This window comes from Ciconia boyciana, chromosome 1 (assembly GCF_034638445.1).
Source record: "Ciconia boyciana chromosome 1, ASM3463844v1, whole genome shotgun sequence".
Taxonomy (NCBI): domain Eukaryota; kingdom Metazoa; phylum Chordata; class Aves; order Ciconiiformes; family Ciconiidae; genus Ciconia; species Ciconia boyciana.
Genome location: NC_132934.1, coordinates 207,923,547 through 207,945,075, shown reverse-complemented (window position 1 = coordinate 207,945,075; position 21,529 = coordinate 207,923,547). Strand labels below are relative to the sequence as shown.

Here is a 21,529-nt window from a genome sequence, read left to right as displayed (position 1 = left end):
GTTACTCCTTTCTGAGAGCTACTCAGTGATTACTCCTGCACCCTTGGCTAGCGCCTTTACCAAATGTACCAGCTGTGAAACAAATTCATTAACAATGCTCTCAAAATATGTTATCATTTTAACTCCATTTATTTTTCTACTTTTTATACAAGTATTGACTTTATGAGAAAAATTAAGTCGTTAAGAAGTTTGGCATCTCAATTTCATATGAAAGGGAAGTCCTCTTCACAAGTTTGGCTGGCTAGAACTGATTCTGCTCCCCTCTTCTCAAGTCTAAAAGACTCTTTTTGACCTCTCTTCCTTTTTACTTCATTATGTTTTCTTGTTGCCAGCCTTTACACTCTGTTTGTTTTTAGATTCAAACCTTGCTGGTGTATAAATGGAGAGAGACTCAGAGAACAGCAGCTATCATCTTTCAAACTGTCTCTCTGGCCCTTCTAACGTGAATTATCTGGCTTTAGCAACTACTTAAAACAAAACAAAACAAAGGTCCTGGTTTTATAGTCAGCAATCCCAAATAATTAATTGATCAATAAATAATGCTCTGTGAAGACTGAGATCACAGGAGAACACCACCATAACAAAGTTTCTACTTACTGCAGCAAGCTGCAAACCAAGGATTAAGTTGAACATTAAATCATGGGCAGAAATCTTGAGTTTGAAGTCAAACTGTATCTTTCAACCGTAAATTCTCTCAACAGCCACAGTTACGGTCTAAGGAGTTAGTCATATTTTCAGGTTCTCTCAAACTGAAGGTCAGACACTGCTCTGAGAGCTTTATAATCATACCGTTGCAATACTGGATATGCCTCCCCTTAGGCCTGGCATTGAGTAGTAAGTGATCATCCCCCATGAGAAGAGCAGAGCCGGCACTCACGGCTGTCCCCAGGAGTGCTGGAGACCAAAAAGATGTCAAATGGCCCCACTTGTGTGAAAGGGCAGGGTGGTTCTTACCCACTGGAGCCTGCTCCAGAGAAACCATTGGTTTTGCTCACAGAGAAGCTCATCTGGGTACCACTGGGCAAGCAGGATTGTAAAACGGTCCTTCAGTATTTCCATTTTAAAAGCTACCACCCGCCCAGCCCAGCTAATAGCAAACTTACTTCATTCTCTGGTATAAAGGCACTTGGTCCTCTTGTCAATGGTGGGGAGACTTGTACTCTTTTTTCCTGCAAAACAGTCACATAATTCGGTCAGCGTCAGGAATAGCACATTAATACGCTTTATCTTGCAAGATGAGATCTTCAAGGCCTGGATTAGGTTCTCTTCCCAAGGCCACCTGAGTGTTTTACAGCCCACTGAGGAGGTGAAGCCATCACACCACATTGGTTAGATCAGCTTTGCATCCCCTGTACTTTGCACGAATGAACGGCACCAATTTTGGCAAGGGATAAGACAGAAAAAAACCCAAAAATCTAATCCTGATTGCTTCATAGACCAGTTTGAAGATACATAGACAACAGCCGTAAAACGTTTGCCACGATGCTAAAATTAGCCATTTACTGGACTGAATGGAAGTTCAGAAAGTGGAGGGGAAAAAAAGCCACCATTGGGAAATTATAAGCAAGACGTTGTTTTCTTCAGTATCAGCATCTAATGAGATCCTCAGCGCTGAGAAGAGCGTAAGCACTTTGTGTGCCCAATATTGGCATGAAAAGCACAGTCCACGCAAACCAGCAAGACCCAATTAAGGACTTGTTCTAGAAACCTGATGAAATGGCCACCTTGCTCAGCTGCCGAGCCCGGAAGAAAACACCACATGCGGTACAAGCCTTGGTGCGCAAACCCCAGCTAGAAGTCATGAAACGCCCTTCGAGGATGATATATTTAGTACAGAACAGGCTGATAGCGTAACAAGAGCCAGAGGACTTTTTTGATTTATTAGGAATAAGAAATTGAACTAAGATAAACCGTGGAGGCTTTCACAGTGTGGCCGTGGACAGCCAGAGGGGTGAAGGGGACCTTGGGGAGGCTGCCTGCTCCTCTGGTTCACCAGGGGCAGGACCAGCACTGTCCACATCATTCCCGACCAACATTGGTCCAACCTCCTCTTAAAGACCCTGCTGGAGGTTCCTCTGTCTCTCCAGGTCATTTAGTTCCTCGGATCTTTAGAAAGTTTTCCTAATGTCTAGCCTGAACTTCCCTTGCAGTAATTTAAAGCCATTGCTTCTTGTCTTTTCTTCTTTATGATTATATCCCACCTATCTGGAAACCATGGCTGCACCCTTTCTCAAGTCCCTAATTGCACCGCAGCATTGGTGACTTAATAAGTTATCCATCAAGAGCCGTATTGGATTTGCATGCTAAATATTTCATGCCCCTAACATAAAATTCCGAGGTTTTCCATAACAAATGACCCTTAAATACCTCCTACCAGGGGGGCTTAAACTTAACCCCCATGTGCATGAACAGCAGCGCTGGTCCCAGAAGGAGTGTGCCACCAATTTCCACACAGGAAAATGAAGCCACTGGAGCTGCGTAACTATTGTCTTGCTCCTTAAAAACATCCTGTCCTTTCTAAATTAGATTATGAAAAAACATGCAAAAATCAGCAGTGATTATGCAGGAAAGCAAACTCTCGCAGGACAATTAGATTCGTGACTCTGGAATAATTAGCTGCTAAAAGATGCAGAAATAAGCTGGATCTACTGTGTGAAGCCCAGCAGCCAGGAGACCACTTACTGCAACCGCTGCCTGCTGTCACAGCCCCAAAATCCCATAAAATAGTTCTTACGAATCAAATGTACTCAGTCTACAGTAAGAAGAAAGGGTGTAGACAGACCGGGTATCTGCACATGCAACCCCTTCCTCGCACAGCTACACAAGGCACAGGAAGTCGTCTTCTAGCTTTAAATACACAATCTTGCTAGCAGCCAGTCATTTCTGCCAACATTAAAAAAAAGAAATGCTTTCCAAGATCACTATTAAGGTTGCATTTTACTTGTTTTATGAAGGTTATCTGGATGTTAGAGTTTAAAACCTTCATTTCATACTGAATAATCTGGAGGAAGCAGCTTGTGTGAGCAAGACAACCTGGATAGCTGCAAACTGTCAGCTCTCGCTGGAACACAGGTCTAAACCAGAGCTGAACCACTGCCTTCTCCATCTTGCTCTCTGACCTATAACCTGCTTCTTCAGGCTCTGCAAAGCTGGTCCTTGAGGCCAGACCAGGGAAAAAAATGCATATGCTTTTTCTAGCAGGATCTGGGCTCCGTTCCCGTGTTTTCCCATTCAGTGTGACTGCTATTGACCCTGCAGATAAGCTACTGCTGAGAAGGAAAGGAGGAAATGGTACTTGGGTGGATGAACATAGGCAAGTACCTCCAATTAATTCCTGTGAACGACAACAGAAAGCCAAGAAGAGAGTCAGACATAAAAACTGAGGTGTATTAAATATACTACAAAAAGGACAAAACCCAGCTCCTTTTGGGTGGAGATAGTTCTAAAAAACACAAGCCTGGAAAAAAACAAGACAAACAACCAAAGCAAGAACAAAAAACCAAAACCCCAAACATAATAATTCAAGTTGGTGAGTCTAATCATGGCACACTTTCAGGGAGCTGGGGTTTTTCTATATTAGATGTGTATACTCTTCCCTTCCTTCCATCAACACGGAAGATTACTTTGCCTTCATGCCAAAGCTTTCATTTTATTAAAACTGGTTAAAACAAGCTTGTCAGAAGAAAAGGAGCAAATATCATCTGGTTGCCCAAGTTCTCAGTATGCTATTAATAAAAACATGGGAAGTTTACAAGAATTGAGAAAGATAACGTTGGCTTTGTCAAACTGTAGATAAGAACCCCTGCTTCTGGGCACACTTTATCCAGAGCAGTGATTTAAGGTCTACCCAAGAACCCAAAGGTGAAAAACTACATATGGGAATTACAAAGCAACATTGCAGATATATGGTCCTTTATGGTGAAAGTTCTTGCAAAGCTTCATACTTCCCAAGAAAGCGGGTTCGTTTTCCTGTCCAACTAGTCCTTGCAGGTTACACTAGCTATTGGTAAGTCAGCTGGCGTCCCTAATATCTTATTTGAAATTGGATTCTTATGCTAAGTGGCTGAAGCAAGAATCAGGTTGCTCAGCAACCAAAACGCCGTACAAACGTACACCAGCCATCTTCTGCTTCACATTCCTCCAGAAACACATTGCCGGAGTATGAATAAGCTACCTTAAAAGGTTTGCAACCAACTCCACTTACATTAAAATTAGAGCCTTTTTTGGGGGAGCTTCTTTGGAAGGAGAAAGATGATGAAGAGCTGCAAAGATAAGCAGAGAAAACTGAGCCCAAGCAGGTTACTGGGAGAGGGGCCACTGCAAGGCAGAGCCTAGAAGCAGGCTTTGCAGTAGCATGCTGCAGTGTCGGACAGCAGAACGAGACCTCTGCAGACCACGGGAGAGCTGCTGCAGGAATTCCTGAAAGAACAGGCCTGAGCAAGCTTTATCTGTGACTTGCTTTCTCTCCAAGCTGCACTTGGAACGGTGTCAGGAGCGAAATATCAGGAATTTTAACAGCGATGAAATGAAACCATTTCCCATTTGCACGCCTATAATTTGCAAGAAACACCTTCATTCTTGGGCGAGCCCTGCCCAAACCCCTCAGAGCCAAAAGCTGCGACTTGCCGTCTCACGGGTTTATTTTTAGTTGTGGCAGTGACTTCCCTCCAGAGCCAAGGGGCCGTGGGCACTGGGACATGGCACCTGCATCGCAAATAGCTGACGGGCTGCCGCGGCAAAGGAAGGGATGCCAGAGCCACTCAGCTGGCAACGTGGCCGTGAAGCCCAAGCGGGAGCCAGCACGAGCCCAGCCAGTGCTGAGGCAGCACGGTGGCTTTCCTCCCAAAGCCTACAGCAAAAGAATAACCCTTCTTCCTCTTCACTATCACATGAGTCACTGCGTCCTCAAGCTTTAAAGAAACAACTGTTTTTAGCAAGCTGTAAAAGGAGGCTGTTTTATTTGAGAACGGAGCCGCGAGCTGGCGGGGCTGATCGAACAGCTGGTTTAGGAAGTACTTGTGAATACCCATGAAGGCAGAAAGCACAGGCGAGAAGCAAGCGGCTGCACTGACGCAGGTGTACGGGGGCTTCTCATGCACGTGGCACATAAAAGCGAATTCATCCTGAACTCGACATCAAGGTGGTCATGCTGTGAGTGGGGGGAAAAAAAAATCACTGGGAAGAAACATTTTGCACCTCAAGAGGGAATTTTGCGAGCCGTGGCAATGCTGCCGCTCGTGCCCCTGCGAACTCCTGGAGCAGCGCAAGCGGCTGGGAAACACACATGAAGGGGCTCAGAGCCTCCACTCCGACAAAAACTGCCACCACTATAAAGACATCAGGATAATAAACAGCACTAGTTCAAAATATAAATCCTAAGGGCACCCCAAAATTAGCTTCTCCTGAAGAACAAACTCTTTTTCCTAACCAAGCAGGAATTTTTTTTGGGGGGGAAGGTGATGTGTATGTATTTCTTATTTATTACACCTTTTCTTATATCATAATCTACAAGCAATTTTGCTACCATCTAGCATTTCTAAGGATCTTTGTTATCAAATTCAGCGGTCTATCTCTTTATAACACACATTACCATCTGCGGCAATAATCTGGAGTCAAGTCCGTCATTGAGACACCTACATGGAGACGTCTCCATTTCTCTGAGGTGCCTAAACTCCTTCTCCAGCAGAAAGCGAGAGCGAGGCATAGTGTCATTAAAAACAGGAGCTGAGCGCCATTCAAGACTGCCTGGAGTGTCCTGCTTGGCATCCAACCACCGCCCCAGAAGAGAATGGGCTTCCCAAAAGTACGTATAGTATCTGCCAGTCCTTATGGGTGCCCTGGATACCCTTAAGCATCCTAAATGATACTTAATGCAGGTCTTGGGCACCGTGGCAGTGGTCACAGTACCTGGAGTGTGGTTTGGGTTACCCTCAAACCTAGTGACACTGAGCCCGGTTACCTGCTGGGCTTTGCTGGCTGCACCGGGTGTTTGGACACTGAGGGTGGGAGTGGAGAATTGGGTTTAGGACTCCGTATCTGGGGCTGAATTTCCCCAAAGGGATCGATTTTGTCCCAGTCTCAGATTTACCTTACAGTTCTTCAAAAAACGCCAGTTCAATCTCATGGACTGGATGCTAGAGAGCCCACTTTTGGTTTTCAGTCTGGCATACACAAATGCCTTGTCTTTTAGTTCACATGGCACAGGCAGTATTATTTGCTGCTGCTGGTTAAAACCCTACCTACAGACTGGCTTCTCCTACCTGTTATTGCTTACTGAATACATTTCCGCTCTTGGTTCTTGGATCCCGGAGCAGGGTCCACCTCCTTTTGCTCCGATCACAGCCAAATGCTCTGGGGTTCATTAATGCCTAACACAATTTTACAATTATACTGGACTGTCTGCTCATTCTACCCTTGCTGAAGACAGAAGAAAGCATGAAAAAAAAAAAATTATCTGAGCACTGATTGTATCTTAGCTTCTACTATTATTCAAACCCTTCCTTAGGATGAGAGAGGGATTTTGTTTATTTCTATGTATGCCAAGTTGCATTTTAATTTATTCACCTAACTTTGTCAGAGGAAGAGCTGTTTAGAAACATGGCAGAAGTTCCGGATGCATCCAATTCATTTTAGGTGGAAACTTTAATACTTTTCATAAATTTATAGAGGATTAATATAATATTTAAAGCTACACGCAGTCTTGCTGACTAAAAGGAAAACCAAATAGACACAGTTTACTTGCCTTCACATGTCAGTACTCCTGGGAGGTTCTGATTGACAAGAACAAAAAAGTATATTCCTCAAAGCTGTGAAATTTTGAAATTTATTGACAAACATTTATGGATGTATCATTTTTTAAAGAAAAAATCTGTTTATGGCATCTCATCTAATAAAATCGGGAGCTTTATAGCTTCAGAATATATCTGCAATTCATCTTAAATTAAGTTTGTGTTGCAACTTCAAAAATTTGGATACACATTAGAAGGATAAAGTTTGGTGTTCTGGTTTTCAAAACAATTTCCTTAGAGAAAGAAAAGCCAAAAGACAAAAGAGAAAATGTGAAAAGGAGTAATTTGAATGATGCACGACACCTTATTTGCTGACAGTGCAGAACTCCTTTTTATGACTGCCCCATTCCTATAATTAAACCCAGGACATATCTCCAGAAGCAATAAAAGAGATGTTCAGAACAAACAATGTCAAAATGTTAAGAGTTCGCAAAGTAAAAGTCCCAGCCTACAGTCATTTGCTAAGGGTATTTCAAGTGATTTTGCAACGGTTTCTTCCTCTTAACAGACAGTACAACTCCAAAAATGCAAACTAAGCGATAAAGATGAAAATTAGCAGAGGAAGTCAAACAGTAGGAAATCTTTTTTACAGAACAGCATTTCAAAATACTTAAAACAGTCACTTTTAACATTAAGAATTTGGCATCTTTGTGCCTAACAGCTGATGAAGTGGTGCAAGGAGCTGGGAAGAGAGCCAGTGCAGTACAATTGATGGGGAGCTTTTGCTTTGGTAACAGGTTACAGCCCTTTTGGATTTCACACAATAAAAGGAAGCCTATCCCAAGTTCCCATCCCTCCACCAGCTATTAAGAACACAATCCACACTAATTAGAAACCAAAGGGCAGCAATTTCTACCCAACCCAAGATGGATGGCCAGGCAGCAGAAGTCCAACAGCAGTTCCTCGATCTTTGAAAGATACCCGGTACACTCAATCCAAGGGAGAGAAACTCAGAAGTGACTATGCAGTTACTGACAGAAAAGCCTATCTCCTTTTTTTCATAAAGAAAGCCTACATCTACACCCTCTTCTAGTCCTACTTGGGTCGCATCACTCTCCCTGTCCTGGAGATAATTTCAAAGTTATTTACAGCTGTTAACCAAAACCAACCTTCAACTGCAACTGGGAGCAGACAGGCAAGGACTGCAAGTCAAATGTCAGAGTAACGTGTATGCTGCAGAACACCTCTTTATTTAAAAAGTCAAACTGTGTTTTGTATTTTTGTCAGACTAGAGCTGAATATATCAAATAAAAGACACACCTGTAACTTAATCTTGATGTAACTGAAGGACAGAGTACGTCTAACTGAGAAAGTAAGGCTGAGGGTCGTGATTGGAAAAATTGAAAGATCTTCACGAGAAGATTTGCTCAACTGAAGATGTCAGCAGTCAAACCTAAACATCAATTATTAACACATGAAAAGGATGAGAGACAAACAGCCACTTCTTCTAGCAGTAAATCACTGCTAGAGATTCACTTCCATCTAATTTAAGCCAAACCTCAAAATCTGAGTTCTTATCCGTGCCCCAGTCTTTATCAGATACCAAGGCTGAAACTCAACTGACCAAACACAGACACTCGAATCAGAGTTAGCAAGCTGGACCTTGGTTACAACCAAAAAAGAAAGATGATGTCTCGCTGAGGATGAGATCAATTGTGCCATGGAAAGGCTTGGTTTTCCTCCATAGACTAACAGGAATCCATGGTAAAGCAGACCAAACATAATGGTCTGAAGCTAGGCAAGACACATACTACCAGCAGACAACAAATGGTCTTCTGATCTACTTCAGCCTGCAAAAAAAAAAAGGGGGGGGGCGGGAAGAGAGAGAAACAAAGCTTCTCTCTTATCAGTCCATGGAGAACCTCGCCTCCTTCCCTCCCCACGCACCCAATGGTAACACTGGAGTTTGTATGCTCCCCAAGAAATGCCCTCAGGACAGAAGATCTTGTGATCATCCAGATGACTCAAAATCCTACGAGCACAGCAGAAGAGCATTTTCTATGTTTCAACAGCATCAGATATCAAGGGCAAAAGTTACAGTGGAAAACTTCAGCGGTTTAAGCTGGGACTTGTTTTATCTGTACCTTGGCCCACTTCCACCTTCAGATTTAGTCCAAGTCTGACATACGGAGACAGACCAATATTATCTAGTTTGGGGAACATAGCCTTCAGCCACTAAATTGGCAAAACTGCATCGAGTTAATCTGCCTCATCACCAGCCAGGACAGCAACGCTGCCTGCTAACGAAGAGTCTCTGAAGCAGCACGGCACATCCTTTAATCCGCCGCCTCCCATGCAGAGGGCTGCCTCGTCCTGCCCGAGCACAGCCCATCTAACCAAGCCTGGTTTCGCTCTGCCAGCGGGGTCCCACGTGCTCGGGAGGCTGCGTGCTCGGCGCAAGGGCAGCAGCCGTGGTCATGCATGTGGTCTCTGTCCTCCTACGGAGAGACCGTATCGACCTCCCCATTTGATCCACGCAGCAAACCACTGCCAACAGGTAGAACAAACATTTGATAGAAAGTACAGATAAAACAGCAGCTGCTTTGACAGGCCTGAATTAATACCTAAATTAACTACTGATAGCACAGCCTCTTTACAATACAGTAATTGAATGGTTAAATACTTCAATTAATAAACGCACACACATTTGATTTATTGGGCATACTGCCAATCGGAGAGGCACAACCAGTGCATATTAAAAAAAAGAGAGAAAGACCCCTAGGGTTATGTAAATCTGTCATGTATCTCTGGCAGAACTGCCTCCCAAGAATGCTCTACCGAATTTTTAATAGAAGTATTGTCTGAAAATACATGCCTTGTAAGCAAGCAAAATTGAACGGTATTCATCCATAATGGCATTCTTCTACCATGAAGAAAGTGGCTTAGTTTGTTTTTTTTTTTTTAAAGTATTTCAAAGATGCTAAATGTTTTAAATACTAGATTCATGTAAGAGCAGTACACAGCAAAATACTCTAACAATACATTTTAAAGAAAACCTTTAACAGACTCCATTGCAATTCATGCTGGAACATCCTCAAGTGCTGCAGTATTCCAGCAGAGCTCATGCTCACCAAGGGTTTATAGGAAGGAAGATGCACTTAAGTGCAAGTTACTATAAAAGCAGACTGGGAGAATTGTTTAACCAGGGACTGGCATCGAGGCTGCATTCTCTCACCTCTCCTCTTTGGCACTGCCGTCGCATTCATGATGACAAAGAGCACAGAGAGGCACAATTCAGGCGCAGTGTGCCTTAAAACACTATGATTTAGATTTTTATCAAGGGTGAGACTCTTAAGGTTATGCCTGCACTGCGGTCACTAGTGCAACTGCAGCTCTTCTAGAAATATTTAAAGCTAGCTTTAAAGAAGTCCTTGATTAACAGTTCCTAAGTCAGGCAGGCGCGTAGAGCTCAGCTGCACAACCTGCTTGAGAAACCAGACAAGCATTAATTCAGCCACTGCTGAGTTTTCAGTTGAAATGATGAAGCTAGACAGTTCAGACTGAACAGTATCATGAAGAGATCTGCTCACAGCAAGTATAGAGTCCTACCTTTGTACTTTAATGGAGAAAATAGTAACAATATTCTCCTCCGATTAGCATCTCAGTCCGCCCCGCAGTTGCAGGGGAGGAAGCTGGGCTCCGACCTTTGCACCAGCTCGCTAAAATTGTTTCCTTCCCAGCTCCAACTACTTGCATGATAGGCTATCAGGAGCAACAAGGCTGCACTGGTGTCCCGGCCACACAAGGTATTTTGCTGGCTGAGGTGTTAGTCAAGCAATGTTCGCGACTATTGTCAAACACTACATATTTACTAACTACCAAACGCTGAAAAATCTTTACTAGCGAAGTGTGGAAATCCACCAGCATTCAACTCAAGAAGGTGAAGTCTGAGGATCTCTCCAATGTGAAAAGCTGTTTGACCTGTAGCTATGAGACCTCAGACCATGCAGTCCTGCTTCCCAGGCACTTCCACTACTTTGCACCAAATATTTCACCGCACAATGTCACTGCTTGGTTACAGCTCTTGCTTCTTGTAGCTGTTCTCTTAAAATGCAGGAGGCGATGCGCTCTGCCTGCTCCCCTGTTCGGCCAACTGGTGAGAACCATCGAACCACGGTGTTTTAGTGGAAAGTTTGAATTTTAGCGGAAGAGCAGCGCAGCCGCTGCACAGGAGCATTGCGTTACCTGAAGCGTATCACAGCTGCTTCTTCGCTGCATCTCAAGGAAAAGCTAAAATCGCAGAAGCCTCACGCTGCAGAAATAAACTCACCACGTGTCCCTGCCGACACTCCCTCTTGATAAGTCTGTGTCCTTGCAGTGTTTTCAGCTCGATAAAAACTACTACTGAGCAAATAAATAGTGTCTCAGAATATGCTGTTACAGAAACATGCTCCCAAGCACCTTTCACTTACCAGGTACTATATAAAACCAAATTCTATTCTGAGACATAGGAAAGTCAAGCAGATGGCAGAAGCATGGGTTTTCAAACTGCTTTTCCCACACATTTTATGTGCAAAATGATCATAGCAGTTATTTTGAGTCTGTGTGCAGGAACTATCTTAAGAGTCATGGAAGTAACTTGCCAAAATTCAGAAAAACAAATCCTCTCACCCAGATAAAAGAGGGAAATGTGCTCGGCTCAGTACTGGAGCCCCCCGAGCTAGCTTTCTGCCATCTTTTTCACACAGGATTGTGAAACACAGTAGCTCGAGTCTTGGAAAGCTACCCTGAACTGCTGAGCTTGCTGTCACAAGCATGTCAAGATATTTTAATTGATTGCCTCCTGGCTGTCACAGTCCATGCATAGCGTGCTTTTACCACCTCCAATAAAAGGATTAGGGACCAACCAGCAGGCGACAAGCTCAAGGAGAGATACTTCACCTTTTCCACAATGCACACCTAAGCTGCGGAAATCCTTGCTGTAAGACGCTGCGGACTTGAAGTCGGCGTGTGTTTAAAACTGAATTGTTCAAGGAAGAGAAATGCAAGAACGGTTATTAAATATGGAGAAACCACCTCCAGCTCAGGAAGTTTTCAAGTTGCAAATACTTGGAGACTGGGAGACAGTGCCAAGGGAGTGTCACAATGAACTTGCTCCATTTCGTGTCCCCTTCCTTAGATACCTTCCCTTCACCACTGTCAGAGACAGGACACTGAGTTTTGATCTGACCTGCTCTAGTGCTGTTATATCTGCAGCAGATTGGTGCAAGAATACTATTTATTCTATAAATGCTATTAAAAAAATCAAATATATTTTCTAATATATATAAGAATTGGCATCACCCAAAGAGACATTTCAACTAAACTGGACTGTTGTGGAAACAAGCATTGTGCTAATCCAGTCTAAAAGATGCAGCCCACATTATGGAGCTCCTCAGTGCCTGGGTGAGCACATTCCTACACTGTCTGTTCAACACGGGTGGTATCATATCATTTACTTCATAATCTTGAGTACTTTACATTATAATTATTTACTAACACTGTTTTTAGGAAGCAAGTTATTTCTTCCCCTTTTCTGAATGCGCCTCATCAGAAGTGACATCAACTTAGATCTGAAAAAGGTTAAGAAAAAAAACCCTGAAGAGTTAAAACATGAAGACAATATAAATATGTACCCTCCTTACTCACTTGATGGGCAGATGACGCTTGTTTAGATTGATGGTATCTACCTGGAAGAATATAAGCAGACATTGGCTATGCTACCTGAAGAACCTTAGCTAAGCTGTTCACATTAAAATTCAAGCCGACATAAAAATATTAAATCATGAAGCTGACATAAAGTTTCTAGCTTATAACAAGCAGAACTTGTGGCCAATGTTCCTCAAAATTTAAAAAGTTAATCCATTGAAAATTTAAAAAAAATGAGAAGCCCCCTTGGCACAAGTTTCTCAGACGAATGCTCATGCACAGCTGATGACCACTGAGCATCTTTGTTACAGTTCAGATAATGTAAGGAACACTGATGCTGTTCTCACAGCTCTGCCTGGAAAGGGATAGTCCCTCTGGACGTCCAAAAGGAGTAATGTCCTGCTTTGAGAGAAGCACCTTTTTTTGCCATCTTTCTTTGGTCGATGACTCAAACAGAAAGAACGTGCCAGACAAAAAAAAAAATCTCCCTAACATGCTTTACCTCTAGCCTAAAGGTACAATTTCCAAGAGCAAGCGCCTTGCTGTCTAAGCCAGGAGTTTAAGCCTTTTTTGATTAGTTGACTCGTAAGCATTTTTCAGAAGAAGGTGGTACCTACACCACGCATATGAGTTTACCGATATAAATTTCCTTACACAGCCTCCTTGAAAGAAGTCCAGAGAAATCTTATGGTGCTAAGGGCCACAGATGGAAAACCACGGGTGAGCCCTTTTGATTCTTTACCTGATAGGAAATCCTAAAATAGTCACCAATTAGGGCATATTATTTCTCCAAGGAGTCTTGCTTGCAAAGGCTGGAGACTGTTTTACAATAAGCAAGGAGCTGACACGCTAACTGTTTTATGTTTGATTAGTCTGGGAGAGGTTTGGGCAAGGGACCAACAGGGGAAGGGCTTCATCTCAGAAGCACATCTGAAAGCCACCAACTTGCTGGAACGACCGTAACAATACTTGCAGTCAGGCAGTTTCTTCCTCTTTCTTATTTTTTTTTTTTAAAGAACATTTTGCATCTTAAGCTATGTCTTACCAAAGTGAGTCATTACTGAGATACAATCTCCAAAACACACTGGCTTAACATGGCTGAGCTGGTGGCAGCAAAGACCTAAGGTACAAATATATTTTCCCGACAGCTTAAAAGAGATGCCGATTTTCAAAAATTAAGACTCATAACTGTTATAGAAGATTTATTGCATGTAAATACAGACATGTCCAGAGACAGATCAGCTATTCCTGCTCTCTTCAGCCGCCTAGGCCAGCAGATTGGCAGAACTTCAGATTTACCTCCAACCTCAGAGCTAACAGGTGCTACCGTCTCCTCAGATTACTGGTTACGCTTTTGCTAAGAGGACTTTTGGCTATGTTTTAGTGACTTAATGACTGTACAAAAAAATCACCAGCAAGTACTACAGAAATAATAAAACCACTTCTTTTATACTCTGCCTGAATAACGTCTTCTGTAGCTACAGAAGAGTGATTAACATGCATTGCCTAATGAGACCCTCCATTGCATTCCAGCCTACTTGCCCTTTTTCTGAATGAAGTCACCAAACCCAAACTAAGACCTTTGCATCAGAGTAGGTCCAGCTCTGAAGAGACACCTTCACAGCCTTTATTTGCACCCAGCTTAGCTCTGTACAGACAGAAGTTAGACCATGCAACGGGTGTTCCAACTTTTCTGGGAAACAAGAACCAATGCCATAGACCTAGCTTCTCAAACAAGACAAATTACTCATGTCGGAAGCTGTATGCTGCCTGTAAGTATTCATGAGGCACAGCTTAACCCAAAGGAGTGTCCCATACAAAACAGCAACAGTGCTGGATAGTCAAACTGCTTTTGCTTGTACTGCAAGTTTCTGTTGGATAAATAGGTCAAGTAACTACAGCTTTATCTAATACCTTTTGCATCAGTGACATAAAGAGCAGGGGCATGGAGGGAGACCTTCCTTCCACCTCCATTCCCATTTTGCTTTTTTAAGCCATGTGTGAAAGGCGGCTCCAGCATACCCTCCCTCGGTGCAGACTGCTCTCTTTCCACTCATCCTCTGCTCAGCTGTAACAAGCACCAAGCTCCATCTCCCCTGAGGAACTACAACACCGGCTGCAGGCTCCTTCAGCCTTTAATTACGCTACAGTTGACCTTTTCAACGGACACACCTTTTCTTCTAACTACTTGTGAAGCACCAGCATTGAAGTGAGACAAGAAGTTTTAAATTGCTGGAATAAAAGTCACTTATCTCAAAGCAGGTTCTACCTGCCTGATCCCTGATGTTACTGCCTTGTCCAATCTTTCCCCAGTAATGCAAAACTTAAACTATTAATGTTATCGAACGGTTTGTTTGGGTTTTCTGGAAGGAACAGAAGATGAAAAAAAATTTCTGGAGTCTCCTGAAGCATTAATACAGCATAAACTAGTTGGAGTTCTTCTGGTTCAACACTTCCACTGTATTTGTTTAAATGTGGAGACTGCAAAATGTAAAAATATTAAATATGGTGGAGAAACAGAATAAAAAAAACCTGCAAGGAAGAAGACAAAGGCTATATCTGATTCTAGTTCAGACACATTAGAGCTTATCTTCTGTATTTCAGAGGAAGAAGCTAACCAGTCAAAACGAACTGTTGATGAACGGACATCATGCACCTGAAGCGTTGTTTTAATGTGTTTCCTACCACTAGGGACTGGAAGTTTCCACTGCAGGATGCTAAAGAAGAGTCCTGATTTAGAGTCTTCCGGCGGTAGTGCTCTTGAGCGAAAATGGCTGCAACCGAGTTAAAGAGGACTTAAAATATGGGTGCTAGAACAGCTGCCACAGCACCCAACGGGTGCTTCAATCAGCCTTTGGAGGAAGCAGAACAAGCCAGCTTATAACAGGGAGAGAAATGCGATGCTTTCAATTTTCATTTATAGAGTGTTGTTATCAACTTATTATTACACAAGAACAGTGACAACTTATGAGCTTTAACAGCATGCATCTACCTCATTTGCACTTCATGCCACATATAACACAGGTGCGCAAACCATTCTGAAGTCCAGCTTATGGAGTTAGTAGCATGGGTGCTTCCACATAAACAGATGCCTTAATTTTCTAACTCTAAGCTAGTTATTGCAGTAAGGCAATGAGTGCTCAGCGGAATAATCAAATCCTGATGCCGATTTCCAGGGAGGGTCAAGGTTCACTCTGCCCACTGAACAGCCAAGTGGGTATTTGCATGCAGGCAACACAGTTGATTTCAAGACACAAAACATATTGTAGTAAAGCAACATTTCAAGTGTTCTTCCATGCTGGATGAGATCCAACTGGTGTCAGGTAGAATATTTAGACAGCGTGTAGGCGCTCCATTTCATTAGAGGTCTAATCAAATTTCTAAATACTAGAACAAATTACTATTTCCACACCTCTAATCAGCAACGAGGGTGCTTTACTGAGAAGAATGTCAATCAACTCAGAGGGAATATTTTTTATTTTTTTCAGTTAATAGGCATAATTACATTAAAACAGATTTAGAACCATATGGCCAAACCCCCTCCAGATACATTTATCCAATAATGTAACTACACTCCCTTCACCACATGCTAAAGCAGGAGATATTAAACATATTTACAAGCACATGCTATTAAATTAGGTTCAATGCTGTTAAGATACTGTCTTATTAAATAGTTTTTAACTGCACAATTCATACAGAGGAGAGAACATATGCTGGCTTTCAGTTGTTTTGTTGGTATCAGCCAAAGCAAATCCAATGCAGTAATAAACAGCCCAGAGACAGATAAAAGATGATTTTGAGTAAGCAGCTCTGTACTGCTCTAAGAATGGCTTACACCAAGACAGCTAGTACTTCTTTGCTATCATCAACATAACTCTGTTTTACTTAGGTTGTGTGGAATTGCTCAGAAGCACAAATTCTTAATTCCCAAGTAACCTACAAGTCACATTTCATGTTCATTTTTGTGTGAAAATGGCAAGTGAGAAGTAATCCTTGCAACCATTCCTCCCTTCTAAGGAATAATTTAATTGATCCTTTAAAGTACCAATTGACTCTAAAAGAATTTAGAATTCTCTCTAGTTTCATGTCAAAACTAAGTTCAAATTTAAGACACTTTAAAACAGATACACAATTATGCATTTTGATTCCAAAGTGCAGCAATTGAGACATACTGGTTGTATTTATGAGTTTATTGCTCATTCTGAATAGATGAAAACCTGATTTTCAAGTCACCTTTTACTTTTCTTCCAAATGTCTTCTGTGCTTGAAGAGATAATAGAGACCTATGGGTCCACATAATTCTCAAGAATGCGACTTCTCCTGGCTTTCATACATGTTAACCTAACATTTGTGTACACTGGAAGACTTAAACCACAATCCAAAGGGTGGTCCACACACTGACCACACAATACTGAGCAAGTCCATGAGGAACTTACTTCTTGTGTGATGCAGATTATCCCTTCAGTTCCAGCCTATTCACAACACATGAAGCCAGGAATACTTCATATTCCTCTCCATTATTATTTTTTCCCATCTGATCCCCTGAGGAAGGGGACTGCAGGTAGCCTCACACTGTTACCAAGTTCACTAGGTTGGGTGCTGAGCTCAGAATCCATTAGAAATCCATTGCTGGTCTAACAAAACAAGATGCTTACCTTGGGAGAAATATGAGAGTCATTAACAAGAAAAAAAAAAAAAGGTGTTTAATCAGGAGGTTTTATCTGTTTATTTATCTTACTCTAATTCAGGTAACAAGGGACATGCAGGAAAGATTTAAGACGCCTTTCTAGATTAAGAGCACCGACTTCCATCTCTTACCCTGAGCACCATTACTTATACCCTGTTCAGCCTCTCCCTAACTTAAGTCCCTGACTGTCACAAGACTATGCCTTAGAAGAAAAAAGCCTGTGCTTCAAAACATCTTGCTTTCGATTTAAATAAGATGTGAGAATGAAGATATTTGAATAAATCAATAGTTGATACAGTCTATACCAAGAACAAAATAGTTTCTCAGCATCCTAAACACACAATAGTAACTATCATCTGCACTGGTATTTTGCCCCAACTGATAGTTATCTAATGTCTGATATGCAAGAAGCATCCTATAATAAAAATTTGAAACTAGTGGTTAAGAGAAACATTTAAAATTAATACCCCTTGATCATAGCCTCCCCTATTATCAGTAACACTAGTTTGCCCAGGGTGGCATACTGAGAACCCCATAAAATTTCTTGAACTATCCCTAACGCATTCAATGGACTGACTGATAAACAGAAAAAAATTGTTTGCGGAGAATACCCCTACCTCCCTGTAATGGAATTTCACAAGGTATTTGAGTCATCTGCGTTACGTTCCCTATAGCTTCTACTTAAAGCGCACAGACTACCAAGCTGGGTTGCAGAGACAACAATGGGAAGGACCTCTGCATACAAACAGGAACACCTGCAAAGAACAGAGAAATTAAACAGCATAAATTATTTCCATACAGGTTTTTCCAAAGCTGATGATGTGCAATTTCTCATTAACTCAGGTCTCTCTCCTGACAATTCGAATTTCTTTTCTACTGAAAACGCCCCTTTCCCCCCAGTCTAGCCTGACCCACTTAGACAAAAGCCAATATTCAGCATGGCCAAGCAAATGATACTTGCGATCCCTTCTTATTCTCCAGCCCTGGAAATGGAAATCTGATAATAAAAATCTCCAGACCAACTCCCCTAGCTACACAAAGCCAGGGGAGAATTATACCGCTATCTTCTCTCGCTCAAATCTCCCTAGCCAGAAAAAAAGGTTCAAATAAAGGACCAAACGAGTATTAACAGCTCCCTCGCCAATGTGGGAGAGAGGAAAAACCAAGGATGCTTAACGAACCATATTATTTTTTTCAGATTTCAAAACACCGCCATTTAAAGAGATGTGAAATTTGAAGCATTAATTAGGTAATATGCATAAATTTAAAGCAAATGCTCACAGAGTCCACATCTCCAAACCACAGCCTGCGATTTGGCTAATGCAATGCACCACTCCTACCAGCAGCAGTAAGTCGCAACAGAGGACAACCTCCATGCTTGGCTAACCCACTCCCAACACTAAACCTCAAAGTTTCTTTTGAAGAAAATCCTCCTCCCCACTTTCTTTCCTTTCTTGCCTCCACTCCCTCCCTGTAATTCAGGGAAGACTGTGTTATTGCTTTGTTTTTTTTAAATAAAAGTGACTATTCTAAATGAATGTGGTTCCTACGAGGCCACCTCTGACAGCTTTTCATTGCAAAACAACGTCCTTCACCAGAGGTTCATTTCACTCATGCCACTCTCATTACAGGTCTAATGAAAACTTAATAGTTGGGCCTTCTCATTTTCAGCACATAAGACAAAAAAGGTACAAGGAAAATTTTTTACACTAGCTTTTACGGCAAAAGTGGAAGAACCCAGGAACCCTCAAGATACACGTGCAAAGAGCAATAGTGCTCTCTGATGCCAGGCAACGAAGCCAATAATTACACAGGAGGGTGGGAGAACAATTATTTAAAAGGGTCAGACTCTGAAAAGACACAAATTACTGCAAGACTCATGAGGATGGGAAAGGAGAGAAACCACAGTCATCTCTGGATTTTCACTGCATTTATTTCCTGTTCTTTAGGTTATTTTTTTTTAACCAAATCTTTCCAGAAAAAGTAAGAACAAATGACAAAGGTGAGGGGCCTGTTGCTGACAATCTTAACTGTCCTAAAAGGTTGGGTTTGCTGCTCTTGGTTTATAGCTTTACATTCTGGACCCTCAAAGACCCATCTTCTCACCCTAGCTGTGCACGCAGGATTAGTGGAGGAGTGGCCTGAGCTGGTTTCACCACGGCAGTGCTCCAGGGGACTGGAAGACACAAACACCAAGGGCAGACACCATGTTTTACACAACAGAAAGTTGCTAAAATTAGAACCAATACAAACAGAGTTGGGTTTTCAAGACAGACTTTGCAAATCACTTTGAGAACTCCTTTAGGAGTTTAAAGCCATCTAGGCAACCGGAAATTAAGACAACTACAGCATGACGAGACTATTATTAAGAGTGGTCAAACTATGGAAGACATAATTTGATTTTACAAAATAAGATTCTCTGTGACAGTCAAGTTTGTTGATCAGATTTCCAAAGCCAACTACACTATGCAACTCGACAACAAAGATACTGTGTTGTGGAAAACCCGAGGTGTTTTCCAAGTAAAGGCATAGCAACTTTAATTTGCTTGTGTGCAGAACAGATTGAACCAGGTTGACTTTCTTCAAAATAGTCAAGATGTCCTTGAAAGGCCTCTTGATTTCTACATAACAGGTAAAAGCATCTCCATGCACCTTCATGATTCATGGTGACACATTATTTTAGCCTACACAGGCTTATGAGACCTGACATTAGACTATTTTTGGTTCACTTTTGGGCTACTTTCTCACTCACCCATACAGAACAATAAAGTGAATGAAAGTGTGTCTTTTTTTTTTTTTTTGGATATGACCTCAACTCCCTGAGCCTAGGCTAGTGCTATTATTGTAAGCACTGCATGATTTAATGACGTTCACACATTTTTCTATCTTAAAAGTAGGTGCTTTTTTTGACAGCACCAGACCTAGAACAAACTCTTCCAGGACCTCACACCTCTGGACACTTAAATTTTCCAGCCTAAATGTATTTATGACCATTTTACATCCATCTACTCTTGAGCTAATTTCTCCTCGCTGGCTCTTACCATCGGATGTATTTATAGACACGGATCATATCCCCTCTCGGCCTTTGTTTCTGCTGGATTAAAAAAAGCAAACTCTTTTAGTCTCCTTCTGCAAAATCAGTACTCTGTTTCTCCCAGCACCCAGCGAACTCTCCTCTGCGCCTGTTTAATTAGGGTCCATCTTTCCTGGCTTCCCTCCTCCCCAACGGCACTGCCCTGCAGGGTGACAGTAAGCTGCTGGTCCTCCTGCACAGCAACATCCTTCTCCCTGCTCCTTCCAAGGAGCTGCTCTTATTAAAAGTTATGAGTAACAAACAGCCAAGCCTATAACTCTTACAGTTCATACCACTGGATTTCACCCCACTTCTAACTATGCCAGCACTCAAGGTCTCCCAGCTTTCTATGAAATGTTCCACTCTTTCCCTGGACCAACAACATTTACCACTTCTGCCGTGTCTTTGGAAGCAGTCACGCTCTCAATGCAATTCGGGACAGTGTTAAACCAGATTAGTTTCAAGTGATCCTTTGAAAACCCACTGGTAGTCTCCTCTCAGCACAGTGACTTCTCCTTTCAGCATGGCCCACCACCATCCCCACTGCCCCCCGTTCCGAATCACTCCTCTATAATTAACAGGAACAGAAAAATAGACAAAATGTGTCAGGTCAAAGGTCCCTATTGCCCAGTAACCTGTCGCTGCCAGGGGGGCAATAGCAGCCACGTAACAGCCAGGAAAGCATATAGAAACTATACTGGAAAGTGTTGATATTTCCTCTTTACAGGTCTCGTTTAATTTTTCTGTTATGAATTTGCCCAAATACTTTTCAAACCCACCTAAACTTTTTGGTATTTAGAACATTTTGTGTTAGTAAACCCCAAAGTTTAATTTGAGCTGACTTGCTAGTGCAGCAAGGAGTTCAATGTTTGACATTACTTCAGATGTTTAATGAATGAAGTCTAGTTTTTGTCCATTCAAAGCTTTCAGAAGAGGACACTCTAGCAGATGTCTCATCAAGACTCTTACATTAGTCTAGCGTGACCTACTTTTGGTGGTATCATGTCATACGTATTTTTTTCATGTATCTGTATGCTTTTCCGTCAGAATTTGCTTTAGGAACTTGTATAGTATTGAGACTTGTGCTAAAGGAGGAGACTGGCATGGGGGGGATGAAGAGCACTGAAAATTATGTCCAGCATATTGATGGCTATTTCCCTCTCACAGGATCACCCTGACTGGGTAGGTCTATGATCCTGGAACAGATCCTGTATTTCATATACCTTTACCAGGACTCCAGCACAGAGACTGGCTCAAGCCAGGCGGGTCAGCTAAGCTGGGTTCACTTCCACCATGCCAACAGTGATGGATGCTTATAAACTGCACTCCTCCATCACCCATTTTGCTGTTGCC

The 21,529-nt window shown here is 42.2% G+C and overlaps 1 protein-coding gene across 3 annotated transcripts in view; it reads right to left on the bottom strand.

Moving 5' to 3' along the window:
* SESN3 (sestrin 3) overlaps window positions 1-21,529 on the bottom strand; it is a 45,075-nt gene that overhangs the window by 19,820 nt on the left and 3,726 nt on the right. For 2 of the 3 annotated variants that reach the window (XM_072850681.1, XM_072850682.1), the window contains exon 2: window positions 1,104-1,169. In XM_072850681.1, coding sequence (XP_072706782.1) covers window positions 1,104-1,169 — 66 coding nt within the window. Of the gene's footprint in view, window positions 1-1,103; window positions 1,170-4,204; window positions 4,226-21,529 lie in introns of those variants that run through there. The other variant, XM_072850683.1, reaches the window with a different exon arrangement.